This window comes from Theropithecus gelada, chromosome 16 (genome assembly GCF_003255815.1).
Source record: "Theropithecus gelada isolate Dixy chromosome 16, Tgel_1.0, whole genome shotgun sequence".
NCBI lineage: Eukaryota > Metazoa > Chordata > Mammalia > Primates > Cercopithecidae > Theropithecus > Theropithecus gelada.
In genome coordinates this window covers 13,198,260-13,221,502 of record NC_037684.1, presented here as the reverse complement: position 1 = coordinate 13,221,502, position 23,243 = coordinate 13,198,260, and the positions used below count along the sequence as shown (strand labels likewise).

The following is a 23,243-nucleotide window of genomic DNA, read 5'->3' as shown; positions in this document are numbered from 1 at the left end:
TCTGAAGTTATTTTCTTGTGTTCATCTTATTTTTGGTGAGACTAGGAACTTTGACCTTTACATATTAATTTTGCCTCAAACTAGGTTGGAGGATTTAAAAGTGAAATTATCATCCTGAGGACTTGTAAGGTTGATTGACACTTACCTACTTATGTTGGCACAGAGCATAATCAGCAGCTCTACCTTAAGGGCAGTGGTGGGATTGTTTTTTAGCTTCTCTGAAATAACTAATTTTTTTCTTTAGAGGAGAATTTTAGTTGTGAATTTTAATCTGTTTATTCAGTCAAATTCTCCCAATGGCTACAGAGTGTAGACATGTAGATGGGCTTCAGGTGACACTTTTTTCCTAACTGTAAAGCTTTAAGGTCTCAGATAACATAAGCTGTAGTAGATACTGCTGTTCCATGTTTACAACATCACTCTTTCCTGTTTTTCCCTAGGATTAAAGGCTTGAAAGCTTGGGAATGTGTTCAGTTTATACTTTCTAACTGTAGTCAATGCGTCAGTGACTATAGTAAGCTATACAAATAACTCTAGTGTATTTTCCTACTGCATCAAGTATACCAGATTTGTGGCCTGAAATTATTTTCAAGCTGTGTTTCTCAAACTTGGCACTACTGACATTTTGGACTGGGTAATTCTTTGTTCTCAGGGGTATCTTGTGCATTCCAGGATGTTTAACAGCATCTCTAGCATTTACCCACTAGATGCTAGTAGTGGGATCTAGACACCCCCCACTGTCACCCTGCCACCAGCTGTGACAACCCAAAATATCTCTAGACATTGCCATTATCTTCTGGTAGGCAAAATTGCTTTTGGTTGAGCACCACTGTTGTACATAGTGAGGCATACAAATGTATGCAATGAATTAAAATTAATAATCTGCATTTGTTTTTAAATTATGATTTATCAAGTTGAAAAACATCCAGTAAAGCACTTACCAAGAACCTAATGTACACTAAATACAGTAGATAGCTTTTTCTTATAACAGTCTTTTGGCCTGCACCCCACTCCTAGCCCCTGCTTCTGACAGACAGTGACTTTCACTTCTTCAGCTATTTTATCTGGTATTTACCTCCATATTTTATCTTTATTTAATCAGTTTTAGACATGAACTATTAAATTCCTATTTGAGACAGGATTTTACCTCACTTACTCTGCTTTTTCCTTCTTATAGCCTCCCAATATAGTTATATTACAATTTTTAATTAAATTTATAGTTATGATGTACATTATCATGACTATGAACATACTGTTCACTGTAATCAAATGATTTCCTTCCCTCCTTCCCTCCGTCCCTCCTTCCTTCCTTCCTTCCTTCCTTCCTTTCTCTCTCTCTCTCTCTCTCTTTTCCTTACTTCCTCCCTTCCTTTCCTTCCTTTCCTTCCTTTCCTTCCTTCCTTCCTTCCTGTTTTTGTTTTTTAGACGGACCGCAAGCAACAATCTTGTTGCCCAGGCTGGAGTGCAATGGCACGATCTTGGCTCACCACAACCTCCACCTCCAGGGTTTAAGTGAGTCTCCTGTCTCAGTCTCCCAAGTAGCTGGGATTACAGGCATGCACCACTACGCCCAACTAATTTGTATTTTTAGTAGAGATGGGGTTTCTCCATGTTGATCAGGCTGGTCTCAAACTCCTGACCTCAGATGATCCGCCCACCTCGGCCTCCCAAAGTGTTGGGGTTACAGGCGCCTGGCCTCCTTTCTGTTTTGAACTTTAGGGTTGATAGAACTCTCCTCTCTTCCACTCCCTTTTTTTCTCTTTTTAAAAGATCTTTATCTAAATAAATTTGTCACCTTCCAATAGTTGTATGCGATGCCTCTCAATACAGTTTTTCTATCAGACCTCTCAGATAACAGGCCAGTTCCTTTTTTCCCCTGGAGACATCACTTCTGGAGCCTCCTGATCTTCTACTTCAGTCAGGACTAAGTTGCTCATCAAGCCCAGATAACTGCCAATATCCTGCTATCACCCAATAACTGCTATCATCCTAGGAATTTGATTCGTCGATCTACTGTGATGGATTGCCAGTTTCCTGGGTCTCAGATCCTCCTCTTGTTTCTTGCTTACTGTTTCATTCATCTTTGTGGTACACATCCTCCCAACAGTTTCCTTATACCTCCATTTCCTGAGACTTTCTGAACTGCTGCAGGTCAGACTGGCATATGTTCTAGCAGTAGCTCTGTGGGTACGTTGATTTGAACTTTCTCTTTTCTGCTTAGTCATTTAACATTTGTCCATCTACCTTTTATGTTCATATACTGGGGCTTGGAATCAGATGGCTCTTAGCTTTATTGAAGTTGGAGACTGTGTTTCTCTTTCCTATTTATCTTTTAATTTGAAGGCAGTTTCTCTGACAGGCAAGGGAAAAAGAAATGTCTGGGTTTTTGTTTTTTTTTTTTTTCAACTTACTGAAATCAGAAGTCTGTATTACTTTCTAAGATAAAACATGAGTTATCAAAGTGCTATGATTCCATATGTCTTATTCCAAAACTCACATTCACATTTGAAAAGCTCTGAATCAAATATTCTTGGCAATAATATTTCAAAGGTAGAAAGTGATCATATATTTTAAAAATCAAACCTTTGTGACCAGGCGTGGTGGCTCACGCCTATAATCCCAGCACTTTCAGCAGCTGAGGCGGGCGGATCACTTGAGGTCAGGAGTTCGAGACCAGCCTGACCAACATGGCGAAACCCTGTGTCTACTAAAAATACAAAAATTAGCCAGGTGTCATAGCACACACCTGTAATCCCAGCTACTAGGGAGGCTGAGGCACAAGAATTGCTTGAACTGAGGGGGCAGAGGTTGCACTGGCCAAGATCATGCCACTGTACTCCAGCCTGGGCAACACAGCAAGACTCTGTCTCAAAAAAAAAAAAAAAATCAAACCTTTGCTTATGTTTGAAAGATTATATATATATATGTAGAGACAAAGTCTCTGTTACCCATGATGAAATGCAGTGGCATGATCATGGCTCACTGCAGCCTCAAACTCCTGGGCTCAAATGATCCCCCTGCCTTAGCCTCCTAAGTAGTTGGGGCCACAGATTCCCACCACCGTGCCCAGCTAATTTTTGTTTTGTAGAGACAGGGTCATTTTTTTTTTTTTTAATATTTTATGTTCTAGGGTACATGTGCACAACGTGCAGGTTTGTTACATATGCATACATGTGCCATGTTGGTCTGCTGCACCCATTAACTCGTCATTTACATTAGGTATATCTCCTAATGCTATCCCTCCCCCCAGCCCACAACAGGTCCCGGTGTGTGATATTGCCCTTCCTGTGTCCAAGTGTTCTCATTGTTCAATTCCCACCTATGAGTGAGAACATGCAGTATTTGGTTTTCTGTTCTTGCGATAGTTTGCTGAGAATGATGGTTTCCAGCTGCATCCATGTCCCTACAAAGGACACGAACTCATCCTTTTTTATGGCTGCATAGTATTCCATGGTGTATATGTGCCACATTTTCTTAATCCAGTCTGTCACTGATGGACATTTGGGTTGGTTCCAAGTCTTTGCTATTGTGAATAGTGCCGCAATAAACATACGTGTGCATGTGTCTTCATAGCAGCATGATTTATAATCCTTTGGGTATATACCCAGTAATGGGATGACTGGGTCAAATGGTATTTCTAGTTCTAGATTGTTGAGGAATCGCCACAATGTCTTCCACAATGGTTGAACTAGTTTACAGTCCCACCAACAGTGTAAAAGTGTTCCTATTTCTCCACATCCTCTCCAGCACCTGTTGTTTCCTGACTTTTTAATGATTGCCATTCTAACTGGTGTGAGATAGTATCTCATTGTGGTTTTGATTTGCATTTCTCTGATGGCCAGTGATGATGAGCATTTTTTCATGTGAGAGACAGGGTCTTGCTATGTTGCCCCAGCTGGTCCTGAACTCCTGGCCTCAAGTGATCCTCCTGCCTCATCCTCCGAAAGTGCAAGGATTATAAACGTGAGCCACCACACTTGGCCCTGAAATATAATTTGGATGTAATAATAAAAATCTAGATAGCAAAAGTGTTATACTTCATCTTTTGGACTGTGGTGGTAATAAAGTTTTAAAGTTTTAAGTATATTTTCAGTATTTTCCAGTACTCATTTAATCTTTTTTCTTATGTACATGCTTACTCTTGCTTAGGTTTGTTTTTAGATGTTAGGGTTTAATCATAATGAAAGCTGAGTCTGAGCCTCCTCTCACTGGGATTAGCTTTTACTTTTTACGCTACCATTGCCAGGAACCTTTATATAATTCCCTGAGAGCCATTATGCTTCATATTACATCTTCTGGCATCCAAAAGCCTCTTCCATGAGCGATCTTGCCTTTTTCCAATGTTATATAAGGTAGATGTAGGTCTCTGTCACCTGCTGAATGCACCACTACTCATTCCCCTTATTAAATACTCTTAATATTGGCTCATTCCTTTAAGAACCTCTGGTTCTATTTACTGCTTTCTTACATAAGATAATATTTTATTTTGTTACTTGTTATTGCTAGCAAGAGTTTATTCATAGTTATTGGGCTCTCATATGTGACTTTAACAAGAAAAACTCTAGATTGTAAGATATTTGAATAAAATAATATTTAGACTAATATGGTACCAATCATGCACTCATTCTTATAGATTATACCACTAACATATTTTATATAGTTATGCTTTCAAAAACACCTCATAGGTTGAAAAGTGACCAAAAAGTATTATGGAGGATATTAAAGAGTGCTAATGTTAGCTACAATTTCTTAGAAAATGTAAGATCAATTGTAGAAGTTATTTTTTAAAAGATTTGTTTCAAAACTGTTTGAACACTGTTCTGTATGTATTCTGCCAATGTATATATTTTCATTGATACCTGATGAAAAAGTAGCCACTCCAAGAACCCAAGAAACTTACTTTTTAAGTCACCTAAAGTTATGTGCCAAACATTGAATAATGTAGTCAAAGCTCTTTCAGAAGGAATTGGTCCAGGTGGTAAAATGATTTGGGGTGAACAGACTAAGGTAATGACTATATGGCCTCCACAGCCTTATGGCTTCTTTCACATACCATGCAACAATATATTATGATAGCATTTAAAGTCCACCAAAACCTACACTGGGTTTCAGAAATATGGGGTAAGTAATGACTTTCCTGTCCACTTACCTCTAGTATCTGATGCTTTACTGTTTCATGCATATTGTCATTTATTTCTTCAACTAATTCTATAAGGTAAGGTTGGCACACAGTCTCCAATTTCAATAAAGCTAAGAGACATCTAATTCCAGGCCTCTTCTTACAGAAGAAGAAATTGAGAAAGGAAATTATAAAGGGGTACTGTGACTTGCCCAAGGTCAAACAACCTAAGTGTCAAAGCCTTGACTCCAAGCCATGTGCTTTTTCTTTTTTTCCATTATACCTTCTTCCTCAAAATAAACTATAACATGAATGGTGGCATGTTCTAGAGATGATAATTTAAACATTTGCAGGTTTGAGTAATATTTTAACATGGATAACCTAACTAAATTGACACAAAGGTCATTACTCTTAAAAAGAATTTTTTAGGCTAGGCATGGTGGATCACACCTTAATCCCAGAGTTTTGGGAGGGCAAGACAGGAGGATTGCTTGAGGCCAGGAGTTCAAGACCAGCCTGGGCAATGTGGTGAGACTGTGTCTCTAAAATAATTTTTTTTTAATTAGCCAGGTGTGGTGGCATGTGTCTGTAAGTCCTAAGCTACTGAGGAGGCTGAAGCAGAAGGATTGCTTGAACCCAGGAGCTGGAGGTTGCAGTGAGCTTTGACCATGCCACTGCACTCCATTCTGGATGACAGAGCAAGACCTTGTCTCTAAAAAATAAAAATAAAAAATTTAACTTAGCCCTTCACAGAAGAAGCATACTAAGATTTCTTGCATGTCATAGAGTATTAACTTTTTAATAGGAAAAACTGGTTATATTTTTATAACCAGTTGAGGATGAATATGTTGAGAAGAGGAGATACCTGATTTCAGAGGGATATATTTATTCTGTTTCTTAAATTTGAAATATCCAGGTTATTTTTGTCAACATTGACAATTAGTGATACTAAGTTTAATATAGATTTCTCTACAAAAAAAGCACCTTATCCAAAACAGTCTTAAAGCATATGTGAAATATATTGCTGTTACTATGTCTTGATAGATTATTGTGGTCAAGTTGTAACATAACAGGGAAAGTAAGTAACAACTAAAAACGATTTCTAATGTGCTTTTATCATTATTATTCTTACTTAAAAGGGAGCCTGGCTTCTTAACTCTTGGCAGAAACTAACTCATTTTCCCCATTTAAAAAAAGTGTATATATACACACACACTATTTGGTTAACTGTGTCAAAAATCTTGAAAATATGCCAGATGAAATAAAACCAGCTATATTCTTTTTAATCTAGCTAAATTATATCACATACAAGATCTTATGCTGAGTTTATATTCTAACCATTGGAATTTATATTGCGATACCCTGATAGAAGTGTTTACACTATGATGATACAGAGCAGCAAATGTCTCTAATGCACAGTCTCTGTCTTCCAGATTTGGTTTGCTGTAAATGTTTAGGCTTTAGGCCCTGCACCTTGGCTAAAGATAAAACTGTTCTACTCGAGTGTTTGCTAGACAAATGTGTTTATTTTTCTGAAGCAAAGTTTTCTTAATATTTTTAATTATGTAGTTTAGCTGATTATTTGTCCTTAGTCTCATTTGGAGGCTTGAACTTTTGTCTTCAAGCTTACATACAAGAAAAAAAATTATATTCTTCTATTGATTGCTTTCAGGAAGGCATTTATTACTGAAATATAATATGTATTGGTATGAGTTGGGATAAAATCCACCATCTTTCATGTGAAGCAGCAGTAAAGTGAAGAGATGCATTTATAGTTCCAGCTCATATTTATCACACCATTTATTTTTTCAGAAGCTACTGATAAACTTAAAAAAGGCTACTCTTGTACAAAGCTATTTAAGACCAACATTGTTGCGTTTCACTGAAAGTTGAAAAAGGCTAATGTTAATAATTGTGACCTTAATTTCTTGTTGACATATGCAGTATAATCCTTTTGATTATTTCATATTGTCTATTGCTGCTATACGTGCTCTGCTACTTATGCTGTTTCCAATAAAACCAAGGCATGGAGAACTTAAGAAACTTGCTGTTCGATCTCAAGTACATTATTATATAATGGTAAAACTCAGAATCCAAAATCATATAACTTCTGCTTGAATGCCATCTGTCTATTGGGTATTTTTACTCGGTTCTAAACTGCCTCAGTCTTAATTATCAATGCCTTTGCTGCTGAGGATCTTACCTCTACTTATGTCAGGTTAGATTTTGATGCAGATATATATTTATTTGTCTAAAAACTATCATAGTAGGGGTGCTTTACATTTGGTACAAACTTGACCTTCAATTATGAAATGATAAATTTTTGTGAATCTATGCAGCATCTGAACCAATGGGTTGCAAACTCAAGCAGCTACATGAGTTAAACAGGTTACTTAAATGAGTGGGTTAGTTGAGGGCAGTGGTGAGATAGCCAGATTTTTAGATGATAGCAAATAAATTTTAATTATTTTAAGCCACAGTAAGGCCCACACAAAACACAACTATGGGCCTTCAGTTTGCAACCTTTAATAAAATAGTTTGTCTTTTTCCTGCTCTTCACACCCCTCCAAAATTACACATACACTAATTTATTGGGGATAGGGAGCAAGTGGTTTAAACTGTTTCCAGAAAGTACAATTAAGTGTAGCTTTCTATTTTGGGGAAGGCTTGTAAAATGTATTTGAAAAGTAATGTTAACTGATCTAAAAGATCATCTTCCCAAACCACACTTGAGCTCAGTTTATGGTGTTTACTTTCTGTCAAAACTTAGAAAAAACATTCACAGTTAACTTCCATCATGTAAAATGTCTGTCTCATTAGGCATTAAGGAAGCATTGGTCAACAGGTATAATGTTGTTAGATTATAAGGCTAATGTGAATGTGGGCATGACCTCCCAAATAGATCAAAGACTAATCTCTTTGACAGTTACAAGATGGCAGAGCTTGCCTTGGGCCTTTTGCTGGTGCACATTGAAACTATTTGTTTGGAAAGCATGCCTGGGGGATAAGAATGTGTTTATAAGGATGAGCAGGTAAAAGTAAAAGGTTGTCTTTTGACATTTCAACTAATCCCTTCCAGCCTTTGGTTTACTTAACATTTAGGCTATTTGCTGGCAGGAGAAACTGGCTTTTTCACATATGCTGTATGTCATTTTAAATTGGGCATTGATTTTCATGCTTGATAATCCCTAAGTGTACAGTGAAATAGATTCTGATGTCATTAAAATAAGGTGTACTCACTTTCTACCTTTTCTTAACCCTTAGTTTTGCTTTTTCCAATTAACTGTGATCTCACAAAGTAATTTTTATTATTGATTAATTTTAAAAATCTGTTTATGTAATAAATATTTCCAAGTTAACCTTTACATACAGTTCATTTCAGGGTTTTGTTTTTTGTTTGGGAGTTTTTTGGTTTTTTTGTAGGTTTTTAAACTTCTTATCTAAAATAAATTCCCCTGGGTAAAATATTGGCAGTATTTTACAGGCCATTTGGAGTGTAAAAGGTGTGTGAAAATTTGCAATAAATTAAAATAATGTAGTCATAGAGAAAATTTGAATTATGTTAATGAAAAATAAAAGACCAAGGAGATATAATTTTATTTAATCTAATAGTTGCTGCATTAGCTCTAAATATTCCATTTATAACTAATACTTCCTAGAGCAACTGTTGTCTTAGGAATAGTGACCATTATAATGTATCAGTCTGTCCATGGTGTAGGAAATTTTGAAAACACATAAGCTATTATGTCTGACAAAGTAGCTGTCAACTTTCTTTGAGGAAAATATTGTTAAAGAAGAGAAGATGCTTTAGTTACATTTTTGAGAGATAGGTAGGAAATACATATATTTTTCCCAGCGGGACAGAATTTTTAAAGTATTTTTTCCTCTAAATTATCATGTGCTTTATTGCTGAATTTCCAGGAAGGGTATTTATATATCATCTAATATTTACTATGGTATTATATTATCATTTACTACTTATGTTGTCCTAAAAAGCAAAGTTGGGCTGGGTGCGGTGGCTCACGCCTGTAATCTCAGTACTTTGGGAAGCCAAGGTGGGGGGATCACCAGGTCTGGAGATCGAGATCATCCTGGCTAACACAGTGAAACCCCCTCTCTACTAAAAATATAAAAACTTAGCCGGGCATGGTGGCACACACCTGTAGTCCCAGCTACTCGGGAGGCTGAGGCAGGAGAATCACTTGAACCCAAGAGGCAGAAGTTGCAGTGAGCTGAGATCGTGCCATTATACTCCAGCCTGGGCAGTAGAGTGAGATTCCGTCTCAGAAAAAAAAGGAAAAAAAGCAAAATTGGCTGGGTGTGGTGGCTCACACCTGCAATCCCAGCACTTTGGGAGGCTGAGGTGGGTGGATCACCTGAGGTCAGGAGTTCGAGACCAACCTAGCCAACATGGTGAAACCCTGTCTCTACTAAAACAAAACAAAACAAAAATATATATATATACAAAAATTAGCCAGGCATGGTGGTGTGTGCCTGTAATCTCAGCTACTTGGGAGGCTGAGGCAGGAGAATCGCTTCAACCCAGGAAATAGAGGTTGCAGTGAGCTGAGATCTCACCACTGCACTCCAGCCTAGGTGACAGAGCGATACTCTGTCAGAAAAAAAAAAAAAAGCAAAGTCTATGTCCTTTATATTCTAGTTGTAAAGTTTCATTTTAGAAATTTGACAGATTATTTTGAGGGAGTGTAACATAAAAAGGGTGGGGTTTTGAGTTTTCAGATTTTGGCTGGGCACAGTGGCTTACGCCCGTAATCCCCAGCAACTTTGGGAGGCCGAGGCAGGTGGATCACAAGGTCAAGAGATCGAGACCATCCTGGTCAACATGGTGAAAACTTGTCTCTACTAAACATACAAAAAATTAGCTGGGCGTGGTGGTGCACGCCTGTACTCTCAGCTACTCAGGAGGCTGAGGCAGGAGAATCTCTTGAACCCGGGAGGCAGAGGTTGCAGTAAGCCAAGATCACGCCACTGTACTCCAGCCTGGTGACAGAGCGAGACTCTGTCTTTAAAAAAAAAAAAAAAGAAAAGAAAAGAAAAAAGCTTAGATTTTACTCTTATAGTAAGATAAAAATTTTTACCTCCCCCAGTTTGAAAGCTGCTTTTCAGAAGTGTACTGTTCTGTTTTCTTTCCTAAAGCATATTCTTTTATTTAAAAAGGTTAATAGTGGCTGGGCGCAGTGGCTCATGTCTGTAATCCCAGCATTTTGGGAGGCCAATGCGGGTAGATTACCTGAGGTCAGGAGTTCGAGACCAGCCTGACCAACAATGTGAAATCCTGACTCTACTAAAAATACAAAAATTAGCTGGGCATGGTGGCAGATGCCTGTAGTCCCAGCTGCTCAGGAGGCTGAGACAGGAGAATTGCTTGAACCTGGGAGGCGGAGGTTGCAGTGAGCCGAGATCGTGCCACTGCACTCCAGCCTGGGCGATGGAGCAAGACTCCGTCTCAAAAAAAAAAAAAAAAAAGTTAATAGTGTTATAGACTACACTGAAACTACTTTGTTTTTTCTTGAGTAGGTTTACAACTTAGTAAAGTATTATTAAGTAAAATAGAGGTCACTTGAACCTAAACACTGCAACACCATGACACTCGATTAGACCTAGACAGCTACTAAGTGACTAGTGACTACTAACTGCTGGTGGGTAGTATGTACAGCATGGATACATTGGACAAAGGGATGATTCACATCTGGGTAGGATGGAGCAGGATAGCATGAGTTGTCATCATGCTACTCAGAACAGTGGCAATTTAAAACATAAATTATTTCTGGAATTTTTTATTTAATATTTTTGGACCACAGTTGACTGCAGTTAACTTAAACCGCTGCAGATAAGAGGGAACTACTGTATAAGTTTTGTTAATATATCTCGAAAGTCTAAAATTTTTCCAAGAAGTTTACTCTTTATTTTTTAGTTGACAGATAATTATTGTATATATTCATAGGGTACATAGTGATGTTTTGATACATATGATGTTTATTGATTAGATCAGAGTAATTAGCATATCTGTCATCTCAAACATTTATCATTTCTTTGTGTAGGGTTATTTGAAATGATGTAATATTGTTAACTATAGTCATCCTACTGTGATATAAAAGATTAGAACTTATTACTTCTATCTACCTGTAATTTTATATCCTTTAACAAATCTCAGCCAGGCGCAGTGGCTCATGCCTGTATTCCTAGCACTTTGGGAGGCCACGGTGGGAGGTTTTCTTGAGCTCATGAGTTGGAGACCATCGTAGGCAACATAGCAAGACCCCATCTGTACTAAAAATTAAAAAAGAAAAAAATTGACCAGGCATGGCAGCACACACCTGCAGTCCAAGCTGCTTGGGAGCCTGAGGTGGAAGAATCACTTGAGCCCAGGAGGTCAAGGCTGAAGTAAGCCATGATCGCACCACTGCCCTCCAGTCTGGATGACAGACTGAGGTCCTGTCTCTCAAAAAAACAAGACAAAAAACAATTATCTCCCTATTCCTCCCTTCCTCCTCCCCTTCCCATCTGCTAGTATCCTCTGTTCTACTTTTTATTTTTATGAGATTAACTTTTTTAAGCTTCCACATATGAGCAAGAACATGTGGTGTTTAACTATGTTTTTTATTTATTTCACTTAAGGTAGTGTCCTCAGTTCCATCCATGTTGCTGTGAATAACAGGATTTCATTGTTTTTTATGGCTGTTTAGTATCCCATTGTGTATATGTACCACATTTTCTTTATCCAGTCATCTGTTGTTGGATACCTTGGTTGACTCCATATCTTGGTTATTGAGAATAGTGCTGCAATAAACATAGGGGTGCCCGATGTCTCTTCAATATAATGATTTTCTTCAAGAAAGTAACTCCACGTATCTTTATTTAGGCTTCTACTACAAAAATACACAGTTGGCCCTCTGTATTTATGGGTTCTGCATCTGTGGATTCACCCAAGTGTTAATCGAAAATATTTGAAAAAAATTGCTTCTGTACTCAACATGTGCAGATTTTTTCTTGTCGTTATTCCCTAAACACTACAATGTAACAACTGTTTGCATAGCTTTGCATCATATTAGCTATTAAAGTAATCCAGAGGTTATTTAAAGTATAAAGGAGGATATACATAGGTTATGCAAATACTAAGCCATTTTATATCAAGGACTTGAGCATCCATGGATTTTGGTATCTGAGGGAAGTTCTGAAAGCAATCACCCATGGATACCAAAGGACAACTGTACCATTTGATATACTTGTCCTGGAATACTACAGTTGCACCAGATTATTGCCTGAAGACAATTACTAGGCCACAGTGCAGGGAGAATAAACTCCAACAGAGCTCAGTGGTCACACTGAGCTAAAGTGATAAAGTTTAGGGAAAGTCCGTGGCAGCTAGAATTTGCAAGGCAGAGTACTAGAGAGGATGGAGCAGCATAGAGAAGAAGCTCCAGGTATATGCATAGGCGTCCCCTTGAGTTTTTGGTTCAGTACTGATAGGCATATACATGAGAGGAAGCTACATATGACCAATAAGTAGGCAGAAGAATTCCTAGAGTTCACAAATGTCTGGGAATAGTTTGAGTTCCCAGCAGCCAGAAGGGAAAAGACTTCATAACACATGGGGTACTTGATACAATAATCAGTAGAGTTTCACCTTTGTATGGGGGATAAAACAGCCCTAGATTAAAGGCTGCTCTTGACTTTCCCTAACAAGGGTAAGCCTCAAAATAATGAACTGGTTCCAAGTACCCTAACTGCATTCACAACAAAATCCAGTAACCACTGACTTAATGCTCACTATGTCTAGTATCCAATCAAAAATTAGCAGGCATGCAAAGAAGAGAATTTAACCTGTAATACAGAGGAAAATCAATCAATAGAAACAAAACCAGAAATGACAGAGATGTTAGAACTGGCTGGCAGACAAGGATTTTTAAAATAACATATGTTTTATGTTCTGTAAGTTCAAAGAAGATAGAACAAAACATAAGCATACTGAAAAGAGAAACAGAAGCTATTTTTTAAATACCTATGTGAAATATCTGGATATGAAACAAAAAATACACTGGATGGATTAGACACTGCAGAAGGAAAAGTTGGTGAACTTAAAATCTTAGAAATAAAAATTATCCAAAATGAAGTGTAGAGTGAAAAAAAAGAGTGTCAGTGACATGTGGAGTAACATAAAGTAGTCTAATAAAGTTGTAATTGGAGTCCAAGAAGAAGAAGTGTTTGGAGGCAGAAGAATATATATATTTAGAGAAATAATGGCTGAAAAATTTTCAAGTTTGATAGAAACTGTAAGCCTACAGGTCCAAGAAGCTTAATAAAACTCAAGCAAAATACACACAACAGCACATTATAATCCAATCCAAAGTTGCTAAAAGGGGAACATTACAGAGATAGGACAATAGCATATTTTTTCTTCAGAACTATGCAAATCAGAAAATAATGAGAAGCCATTTTTAACAAAAGAAAAAAACCTGTCAATTTAGAATTCTTGATCAAGAGGGACAATCTCTCAAAAATGAAGATAGTGAAGGCTTTTCAGAAAAAAAACAAAAGCTGAAAGAACTCATTGCCAGCAAACCTGCACTACTAATATTAAAGAAAGTTCTTCAGGTAGAAGGAAAATGATACCAGATGGAAATTTAAATCTACATAAGAAAATGAAGAGTGCCAGAAATGGTAAATCTGTGGGTAAATACAGTATCTCTTAAAAGATAATCTTTTGGGACAAAATGGAAATCTGAATAAAATATGTAGATTATTTAATACTAATGTATTAATGTTAATATCTTAATTTGACATAAGCTATAGTAATATAAGATGTTAACATTAGGGGAAATTGGGTAAAGGGTATAAGGAATCTCTGTACTATCTTTGGAACTTTTCTGTAAATCTAAACTTATTTCAAAATTGTAAACTTATTTAAAATTAAAAGAATGTACTGTTTAAAGCATAATAAAATGTTTTATGAGTTTATAGCATGTATAAAACTTAAATACATGGCAGCAATCACATAAAGGACAATAAAAGGAAATGGAAGTATATTGTGGTATTTTTACATCATATGTTAAGTGGTATAATATTATTTTAAGGTGGACTAATAAGGATGTATATCATAAACCCTAGAGGAATCACATACACACAAAGACATAGCTAAGAATCCAGTAGTGAGAATAATATGGAAGCATTAATAGGGGGAAAAAAAACTTGATTGATCCAAAAGATAAAAAGAAAATGGGACAGATGGGGGAAAAAAAAAGCAAGGTGGTAGTCTTAAACCCAATCATAACAATAATTACATTAAATGTAAATGGTCTAAACATTGCAATTAAAAAGCAGAGATTACCAGACTGGATAAACATGAAAGAATGAACTACTCATAAACCTTTCAACATGAATGAATTCTAAAAGTATACTAAATGAAAAAAGTCACAAGTCATTAAATAATATATGATAATATTTATATGAAATTCTATAAAGGGCAAAACAGAAAGCAGATCAGTGGTTGCCAGGGCCAGCAATGGAGGAAAGAAATTTACTATAAAGGGATAAGAAGGAACTTTTGAGGGTAATGAAAATGTTCTATAATATGATGGTGGTTACATTGCTATATATGTCAAAACTCATCTACTTGTACACTGAAAATGTATGGATTTAATGAATGTAAGTGCAATAAAACTTTGAGATCACACAGCTGATTATTTATATGCATTACGTAATTTAAGGAATGTAAAGCTAAATAAAACTGTTTTAATGAAATGAAAAAAATCAGTACTGAAAAACAAAATAAAATCTCTACCCTAAAAATATGTATATTCAAACTGTTAGAAGTTAGTATGATGTTTAAAATGAGCTTTAATTATCTACTAAATTTTAAAATATAATTTTAAAATTATTAGGTTGAACTAAAACGACGATACAATGACCACCATTCAAAATTGAGAGGTCTTTTACCTGGCCGTCAGTGGTATGAAATTCAAGCATACAGGGCCTTAAACCAGGCCCTTGGTAGGTAAGTGGAGTGAAATTTAATATAATATAATATTATCTGTGACAGGGCTATATATATAAAGCTAGTTTTGCTACTTTACTCTTTATAATTAATTTGGTAAAATTTTATTTAACTGGAACCGTAAGAACAGGTATGTTTTCAATAATAGTTGTCACAAGTAGAATTTGAAAAGAGTAAATAAGAATAAGTTATTCCCAAAACAAAACTCACAATTTGCTATTGTTTTAGACAGTCTCACTCTGTCGCCCAGGCTGGAGTGCAGTGGCGTGATCTCAGCTCACTGCATCCTCCACCGCCCGGGTTGAAGCAATTCTCCTGCCCCAGCCTCCCGAGTAGCTGGGATTACAGGCATGTGCCACCATGCCCAGCTAATTTTTGTGTTTTTAGTAGAGATGGGGTTTCACCATGTTGGCTGGGTCTGAAACTCCTGGCCTCAAGTGATCCACCCACCTCAACCTCCCAAAGTGCTGGGATTACAGGTGTGAGCTACTTGGGAGGCTGAAGTAGGAGGATTGCTTGAGCCTGGGAGGTGGGGGTTGCAGTGAACTGAAATCATGCCACTGCACTCCAGCCTGGGCAACAGAGCCAGACCCTGTCTTGAAAAAAAAAAAATAATAATTGAAGAAGGGTTAAAGCAAGCCATAATCATGGTCCTAAAGAATTAACGCCTACTAAACATGTAATCATGATACTCCTATTTCTTTTTTTTTTTTTTTTTTTTTTGAGACGGAGTCTCGCTCTGTCGCCCAGGCTGGAGTGCAGTGGCGCGATCTCAGCTCACTGCAAGCTCCGCCTCCCGGGTTCCCGCCATTCTCCTGCCTCAGCCTCCCAAGTAGCTGGGACTACAGGCGCCCACAACCGCACCCGGCTAATTTTTTGTATTTTTAGTAGAGACGGGGTTTCACTGTGGTCTCGATCTCCTGACCTTGTGATCCGCCCGCCTCGGCCTCCCAAAGTGCGATACTCCTATTTCTAAATATTCTTGCCCATTAAGATTTGTGCTTTGTGAAACTCATTTTTAAATCATCATTTTATACAGTCATGCATCACTTAATGACAGGGATATATTCTGAGAAGTGAGTTGTTAGGCAATTGTACTGTTGTGGGAACATTATAAAATGTACTTAGAGAAACCTAGATAGTATAGTCTACTACACATCTAGGCTATATAGTATAGCCTATTGCTCCTAGATCACAAACCTGTATAGCATGTTACTGTACTGTAGACAGTTGTAACACAAGGGTAAGTAATTATTGAGTATATAAATGTAGAAAAGGTACAGTAAAAATATTATGTACAAATACAGTATATTAAAAATGGTACAAATGTACATGGCACTTACCAGGAATAGAGCTTACAGGGCTATAAGCTGCTCCGAGTGAGTCGACCGAGTAGTGAGTGAATGTGAAGACCTAGGACATTACTGTACACTAACTGTAGGCTTTGTAAACACTGTACACTTAGTCTATAGTAAATTTATTTATTTTTATTTTTTCAATAATAAATTACTGTGAGCTTACTCTAACTTTTCTTTTTGAGAGATGAAGCGTCACTGTGTTGCCCAGGCTGATCTCGAACACCTGGGCTCAAGCAGTCCTCTCACCTTGGCCTCCCAAGTAGCTGGAACTCCAGGCACACGCCACTGTGCCCAGCTTACTATAATTTTTTTACTTTATAAACTTTTTATCTTTTTTTTTTTTACCTTTTTGACTCTTTTACAACACTTAGCTTAAAACACAAATTATTCAGCTTTACAAAAATAATTTTTATATCCTTATTCTATAAGCTTTTTCTATTTTTGAAATTTTTGTTTTTTATTTTTTTTACTTCGTAAACTTTTCTGTTAAAAATGAAGACATGGGGAGCTCAATGGTTGATGCCTGTAATCCCAGCACTTTGGGAGGCCAATGTGGGCAGATCACTTGAGGTCAGGAGTTCGATACCAGTCTGGCCAACATGGTGAAACCCCGTCTGTACTAAAAATACAAAAATTAGTTGGGTGTGGTGGCAGGTGCCTATAATCCCAGTTACTTGGGAGGCTGGGGCAGGAGAATTACTTGAACCCGGGAGATGGAGGCTGCATTGAGCCGAGATTGCCCTACTGTACTCCAGCCTGGGCGACAGAGCGAGACTCCATCTCAAAAAAAAAAAAAAAAAAAATGAAGACATGAACACTCAGGTAGTAGCCTAGGCCTACACAGGATCAGGAGCATCAATATCCCTGTCTTCTACCTCCATGTCTTGAATCACTGGAAGGTCTTCAGAACCAATAAATAACATGCATGGAGCTGTCATCTCCTATGATAGCAATGCCTTCTTCTGGAATTCTTCCTGAGGGATCTGCCTGAAGCTGTTTTATAGTTAACTTTTTTTTAAATATAAGTGAAAAGAGTACACTCTAAAATAATGATAAGAAGTACAATATAGTAAATACACAAACCAGTAACATAGTTATTATCATTATCAAGTATTATATACTATACATAATTGTATGTGCTATACTTTTATAAGACTAGCAGCACAGTAGGTTTGTTTACACCAGCATCACCACAAGCACTTGTAATGCATTGTGCTATAATGTTACAATGGTGACATCACTAGGTGATAGGAATTTTTCAGCTCCATTGTAATCTTATGGGACCACTATCATATATGCACTACACATTGACAGAAACATCATTATGTGGTGCATTACTATCCCTTAATTTCATATTGTAGGGCATCAACATCTAATTTATAAATGCTATAATTAGATTTTGTGCAAATTAAATTTTTTTTTTTTTTTTTTTGAGATGAAGTCTCTCTCTGTAGCCAGGCTGGGCTGGAGTGCAGTAGCACAATCTCAGCTCACTGCAACCTCTGTCTCCTGCATTCAAGCGGTTCTTCTGCCTCAGCCTCCCAAGTAGCTGGCACTATAGGCTCCCACCACCACGCCTGGCAAATTTTTGTATATTTAATAGAGATGGGTTTTCACCATGTTGGACAGGATGGTCTCGATTTCTTGACCTCGTGATCCACCTGCATCGGCCTCCCAAAGTGCTGGACTTACAGGTGTGAGCCACTGCGTTTGGCCTGCAAATTAATATTTTATCTTCTCTGTGAAATTGTAATTAGCTTAACCATGTAATTATTTATTTCTTAGTGAAGCTGTAAGGCATTTGGATAATTCATAGAAACAGGCTGGGCCAGGTGAGGTGGCTCATGCCTGTAATCCCAGCCCTTTGGGAGGTGGAGGCGGGCGGATCACCTGAGGTCAGGAGTTTGAGATCAGCCTGGTTAACATGGTGAAACCCCATCTCTACTAAAAATACAAAAATTAGCTGGGTGTGGTGGCGGGCGCCTATAGTCCCAGCTACTGGGGAGGGTGAGGCAGGAGAATTGCTTGAACCTGGTAGGTGGAGGTTGCACTGAGCTGAGGTCGCGCCACTGCACTCCAGCCTGGGCGATGGAGACTCCATCTAAAAAAAAGAAATAGGATAAGAGTAAAATGAAAACATGACCAGTTGACATATTTGCACTTCAACCAGAAGTCCCACAACTAATCATGATCTTACCCAGTGAAATAAAAAATTTTGATTTTTCTGGTGTCTTGCGTACTTACATTAGCCCGTTTGTAAACCAGATTGCATGTGAGTTCAGATTTGTGTATAGCTTAGACATAGCTATATGTATATGTATGCATATACATAAGCTATATGTATTTGTGTATAGCTTAGACATAAGACTACAATAACTAGATTTAAACCCTAGAACATGTCACCCACTGTGCTCCCCATCATTTTATTTATTATTATTATTATTATTATTATTATTTTGAGATAGAGAGAGTCTTGCTCGGTTGCCCAGGCTGGAGTGCAGTGGCGCAATCTCGGTTCACTGCAACCTCCACCTCCTGGGTTCAAGTGATTCTCCTGCCTCAACCTCCTGAGTAGCTGGGATTACAGGCACATGCCACCACGCCTGGCTAATTTTTGTATTTTTAGTAGAGACAGGGTTTTGCTATGTTGGCCAGGCTGGTCTTGAACTCCTGGCCTCAAGTGATCCTCCCACTTCAGGCTTCCAAAGTGTTAGGATTACATGCGTGAGCCACCACACCCAGCCACTCCCCATCATTTTAGAATGGTATTCTGCAAATGTTTTTCTTCAAACTGAGTGATTCAGGTCTACGGTTAAGCTACAGAGATCCTGCTCCCCTTTTCTTCCTAGAAATCCCATTTTACTTGGAATCAAGTTGCACTGCAGGTTATTGAAGCATCACATCTGCTTACTTTGTGTCTCCCTGTGTTGATTGACCTGTGTTTTCTTGTTTGTTTGTTTTTTTGAATTTTAATATTCAGCTAATAGTTTCTAGGGGAACTTGAATATATTTTTGAAATTGTTTACTTTTAGTCATTATACTCAATTTTAGGAAAATAAATATACTTACCTCAGTTGATTTTTCTTCCTTTTAGTATAAGCAATGCCTTGAATTTCAAGAAACCATGTGAAACAAAAGTTATGTTTGTATGCGGTTTTCTCGTTTACAAACCTTTTCCACATATCTCACTTGATTCTTCTACCAATCACTTCCAGTAGCAATGCATGTTGCTACTTGATGTTTTATTTGATTTGCTTTTTTTTTTTTTTGAGATGGAGTCTCACTCTGTCACCCAGTGCAGTGGTGCAACCTTGGCTCACTGCAACCTCCTCCACCCAGGTTCAAGCGATTCTCCTGCCTCAGCCTCTTGAGTAGCTGGGACTACAGGCACGCACTACCATGCCCAGCTAATTTTTATATTTTTAGTAGAGATGGGGTTCATTATGATGACCAGGCTGGTCTCAAACTCCTGACCTCAGATGATCCACCTGCCTCAGCCTGAGTTGTTTTTAAACTGGTTATGAGAAATTAAATAATTTTTCTAAGGCCATATGGCTACTAAATGGCCCTTTACATCTTGGTCCCATCCACTTCTAAAACTGTAATACCTGATTTTTCATTCTTATGCTCTACCTCTAGCCACCGAATTTTTCACTATTAAACATAAACATGTCACTGTTAAACTATCAAACATACTATATTCTTTCATTACGCTTTGCCTCGGCTTATAAGTTATCATACAATTCATTTGGCAAATTTAGCAATTAAAACCTCATTGAAAGTCATGTCCTTTATGAGGACCTTTAAAACTTCTCCAACTAGAGTTATTTATACCTTAGTAAACCTATAGCATTTTGGTTGCTATCTGTATTATAGCACATATCTCATTGTATTGTAATAGCCTGTTTTCTTCTTTGAACATGTGTTACATGTTTTTACATTCTCAGCAACCAAGTCTCAAATGCTTTTTCACATTAATGAAAAATGTGAGGTTCAGTGCTTTTTCCTGCCATACAACATTGCCCAGAGAGCTTTTAGAGCTTCAAAACATGCTTTCCTGGAATATCATAAAAATCATGTATTTATAGTATTGATATATAATACTGTACTTTTAGTATTTTATTAATTTTTTTAAATGGAGAGCCCAGCTATCATTTTACTGATTTTCAGAGAATAATGCCAGTAATTAATAATTTGTTACAAAGGAGCTTATCCTTTTAAAACCAATCAATAAGTAAAATTTTTAAAATTAAAAAAATAAAGATCAAGCAAATGTTTTATGTTATTTAATAAAACTCGTATATTGATTGACAGAAAAGGTGCTTATACTCTGAGTCACTCTTCTTGTAAGGGATACAGAAGATCTAAAGTAAGCAGAAACCAATGGATTCTTTTTAATGTTAATTTTTTTAAGCACACATGGGACTGTTAAGAGTATTTGAAGTAATATAAGTCTATGAAATACAAGAACAGCCTTTGGAAACATACCAGATGGTTTTGCAACCAGGTTACAACTGCACTATGAGTTTCCTAACTAGTCTTTGTTGCTTTACTGAAAGCATAATCTTTGTCTCAAGTGGGCATAATTCATTTAAGCAAGGCAGTTTGAAAACAATGGTAAAAAGAAAAGGTGAAATCTTATTTATTTAAATTGTTTCATTAACAGAAGTACCTTTCTACCATACCACAGAATGCTTTAAACATAAATCAAACTGGAACCAAAATACAGTGGCACACTGACTTTCCACTGACTTTCAATATTCTTCTGTAGTGTTGACAATAGTCATCTTCCTATCCTTCCCAGTGTTATTATGGTCTGTTGCCTTGGAGCCTATAGGTTACTTTAAAATAATATCAAAAAATAATGCCCTATAAAATTTAGATTTTGTTAGTCTTTGTAGAAAAATTGAACATTTATGTTACTCTTCACCCCCTCAAAATCCTATGATAATAAAGGAATGAAAATGTCAAACCTACAATGTTACAAAGAGAGAGAGGAGACAGTGACAGACAAGCAGTATCAACAAATTTTGAACACTGGAAAACAGATGAATGACTGAGTGACTTAGCAGGCAAGACAAAGCTGAAATTTAAATCTACACTGATGATAGTCAATAAGAACTTTCAGATTCATGCATGAAAAAGCCTAGGATTTGGAGCAATCTAAAATGTCAATGAAAGTGAGGTTTAAAAACAGGTGGCTTGGTTGCAAGATAGTGTAAGAAGCAATTAGCCCCCTCTCTCACCCAGGTTTACTTCTGGAAAGGTTGAACAACAGAGTCTCTGTATTCTTCAACACCAGGCACAGCTGAGTATGTATTAAAGATGGAGGTTAATATTATATATGGGGATTCTACGTACTGAATGTGAGAACTCCATCCCCCTTTTCTTTTTAGCTCTGAGTAGGCTGACAATCAGTCTTACATCTCCCAAGGGTGTAGAATTCCTCTTTAGGGAAACTGACCACCCCATGAAAAAGTATCTACAAATTGGCCCGGTTCCTACCAAATTACTCTATAGCAAACTTCCCAGCGTATAAGCTCTACCCATACATTCAGAGCTGCCAATCATTGTTTTAGTGCCTTACTCTTAAGTAAGCGCAGAGTCTTCACCAGATTGTCAAAGAAAGTCTCTAACATGAAAAACAGACCAAAACAACAACAACAACAAAACAAGTATAACAAAGCAAACAAAAACAGAGGAGAAGAACTCTGAGAAAATAGAAACAGCACAACAGACTAGAACAAGGATTGGCCAGTGCTTTCTCTAAAGGGCCAGACAGTACAGTAGTCTCTCCTTAACCAGAGAAGATAGATTCCACAACTTCCACTAAATGCCTGAAACTATGGGTAGTACCAAACTCTGTGTATACTGTGTTTTTTCTATCTGATAACCAAGATGGCTACTAAATGACTAATAGGCAAAAAGAGTATACAGCATGGACATGGTGGACAAAGGGATGATTAACATCCTGAGTGGGACAGCATGAGATTTTTATCATGCAGCTCAGAAAGGCATGCATTTTAAAATGTATGAATTATTTCTGGAATTTTCCATTTAATATTTTGGACATTTGACCATGAGTAACTTTGACCATAGGCAAGATTGCAGCTGTGGGGGACTACTGTGTATATTTTGGGCTTTGCAGGCTACATACAGTCTGTCACATATTTTTTGTTTTTTCCTGATTCCTCTTAAAAATGATCACTTGAGGTCAGCAGTTTGAGACCAGCCTGGCCAACATGGTGAAACCCCATTTCTACTAAAAATACAAAAATTAGCTGGATATGGTGGTACACACCTGTAATGCCAGCTACTCAGGAGGCTAAGGGAAGAGAATCACTTGAACCTGGGAAGTGGAGGTTGCAGTGAGCCGACGTTGCACCACTGTACTTCAGCCTGGGTGACAGAATGAGACTCTTTCTCAAAAAAAAAAAAAAAAAAAAGTGAAGACCATTCCTACACATTGGAGGCTGTACAAAAACAAGACATGGGTTATTTTTGTGGACACTACAGGCTACAGTTTGCCAACCCCAGATAGGAGAAATCTTCAAAAAAATATTAATATGCATAGAGATGTACCATATTGCCTCCATGAAACAAGAACAAAAGAATAAGAAGAAGTTCTTAGAAATTAACATGATACCAACAAATTTTAAATGCATTTAAGGGCTTGGAAGATAAAATTGAAATTTTCCAGATCAAAAAGAGAAAGCGGGAAAGAAGAACTAGAAAATTAGAGGATCAGTAT

General features: G+C 37.3%; 1 protein-coding gene across 1 annotated transcript in view; it reads left to right on the top strand.

The window, feature by feature from the left end:
* BRIP1 (BRCA1 interacting protein C-terminal helicase 1) overlaps positions 1-23,243 on the top strand; it is a 181,528-nt gene that overhangs the window by 131,098 nt on the left and 27,187 nt on the right. Inside the window, exon 17 of the mRNA XM_025362438.1 lies at positions 15,022-15,134. Coding sequence (XP_025218223.1) covers positions 15,022-15,134 — 113 coding nt within the window. The remainder of the gene's footprint in view (positions 1-15,021; positions 15,135-23,243) is intronic.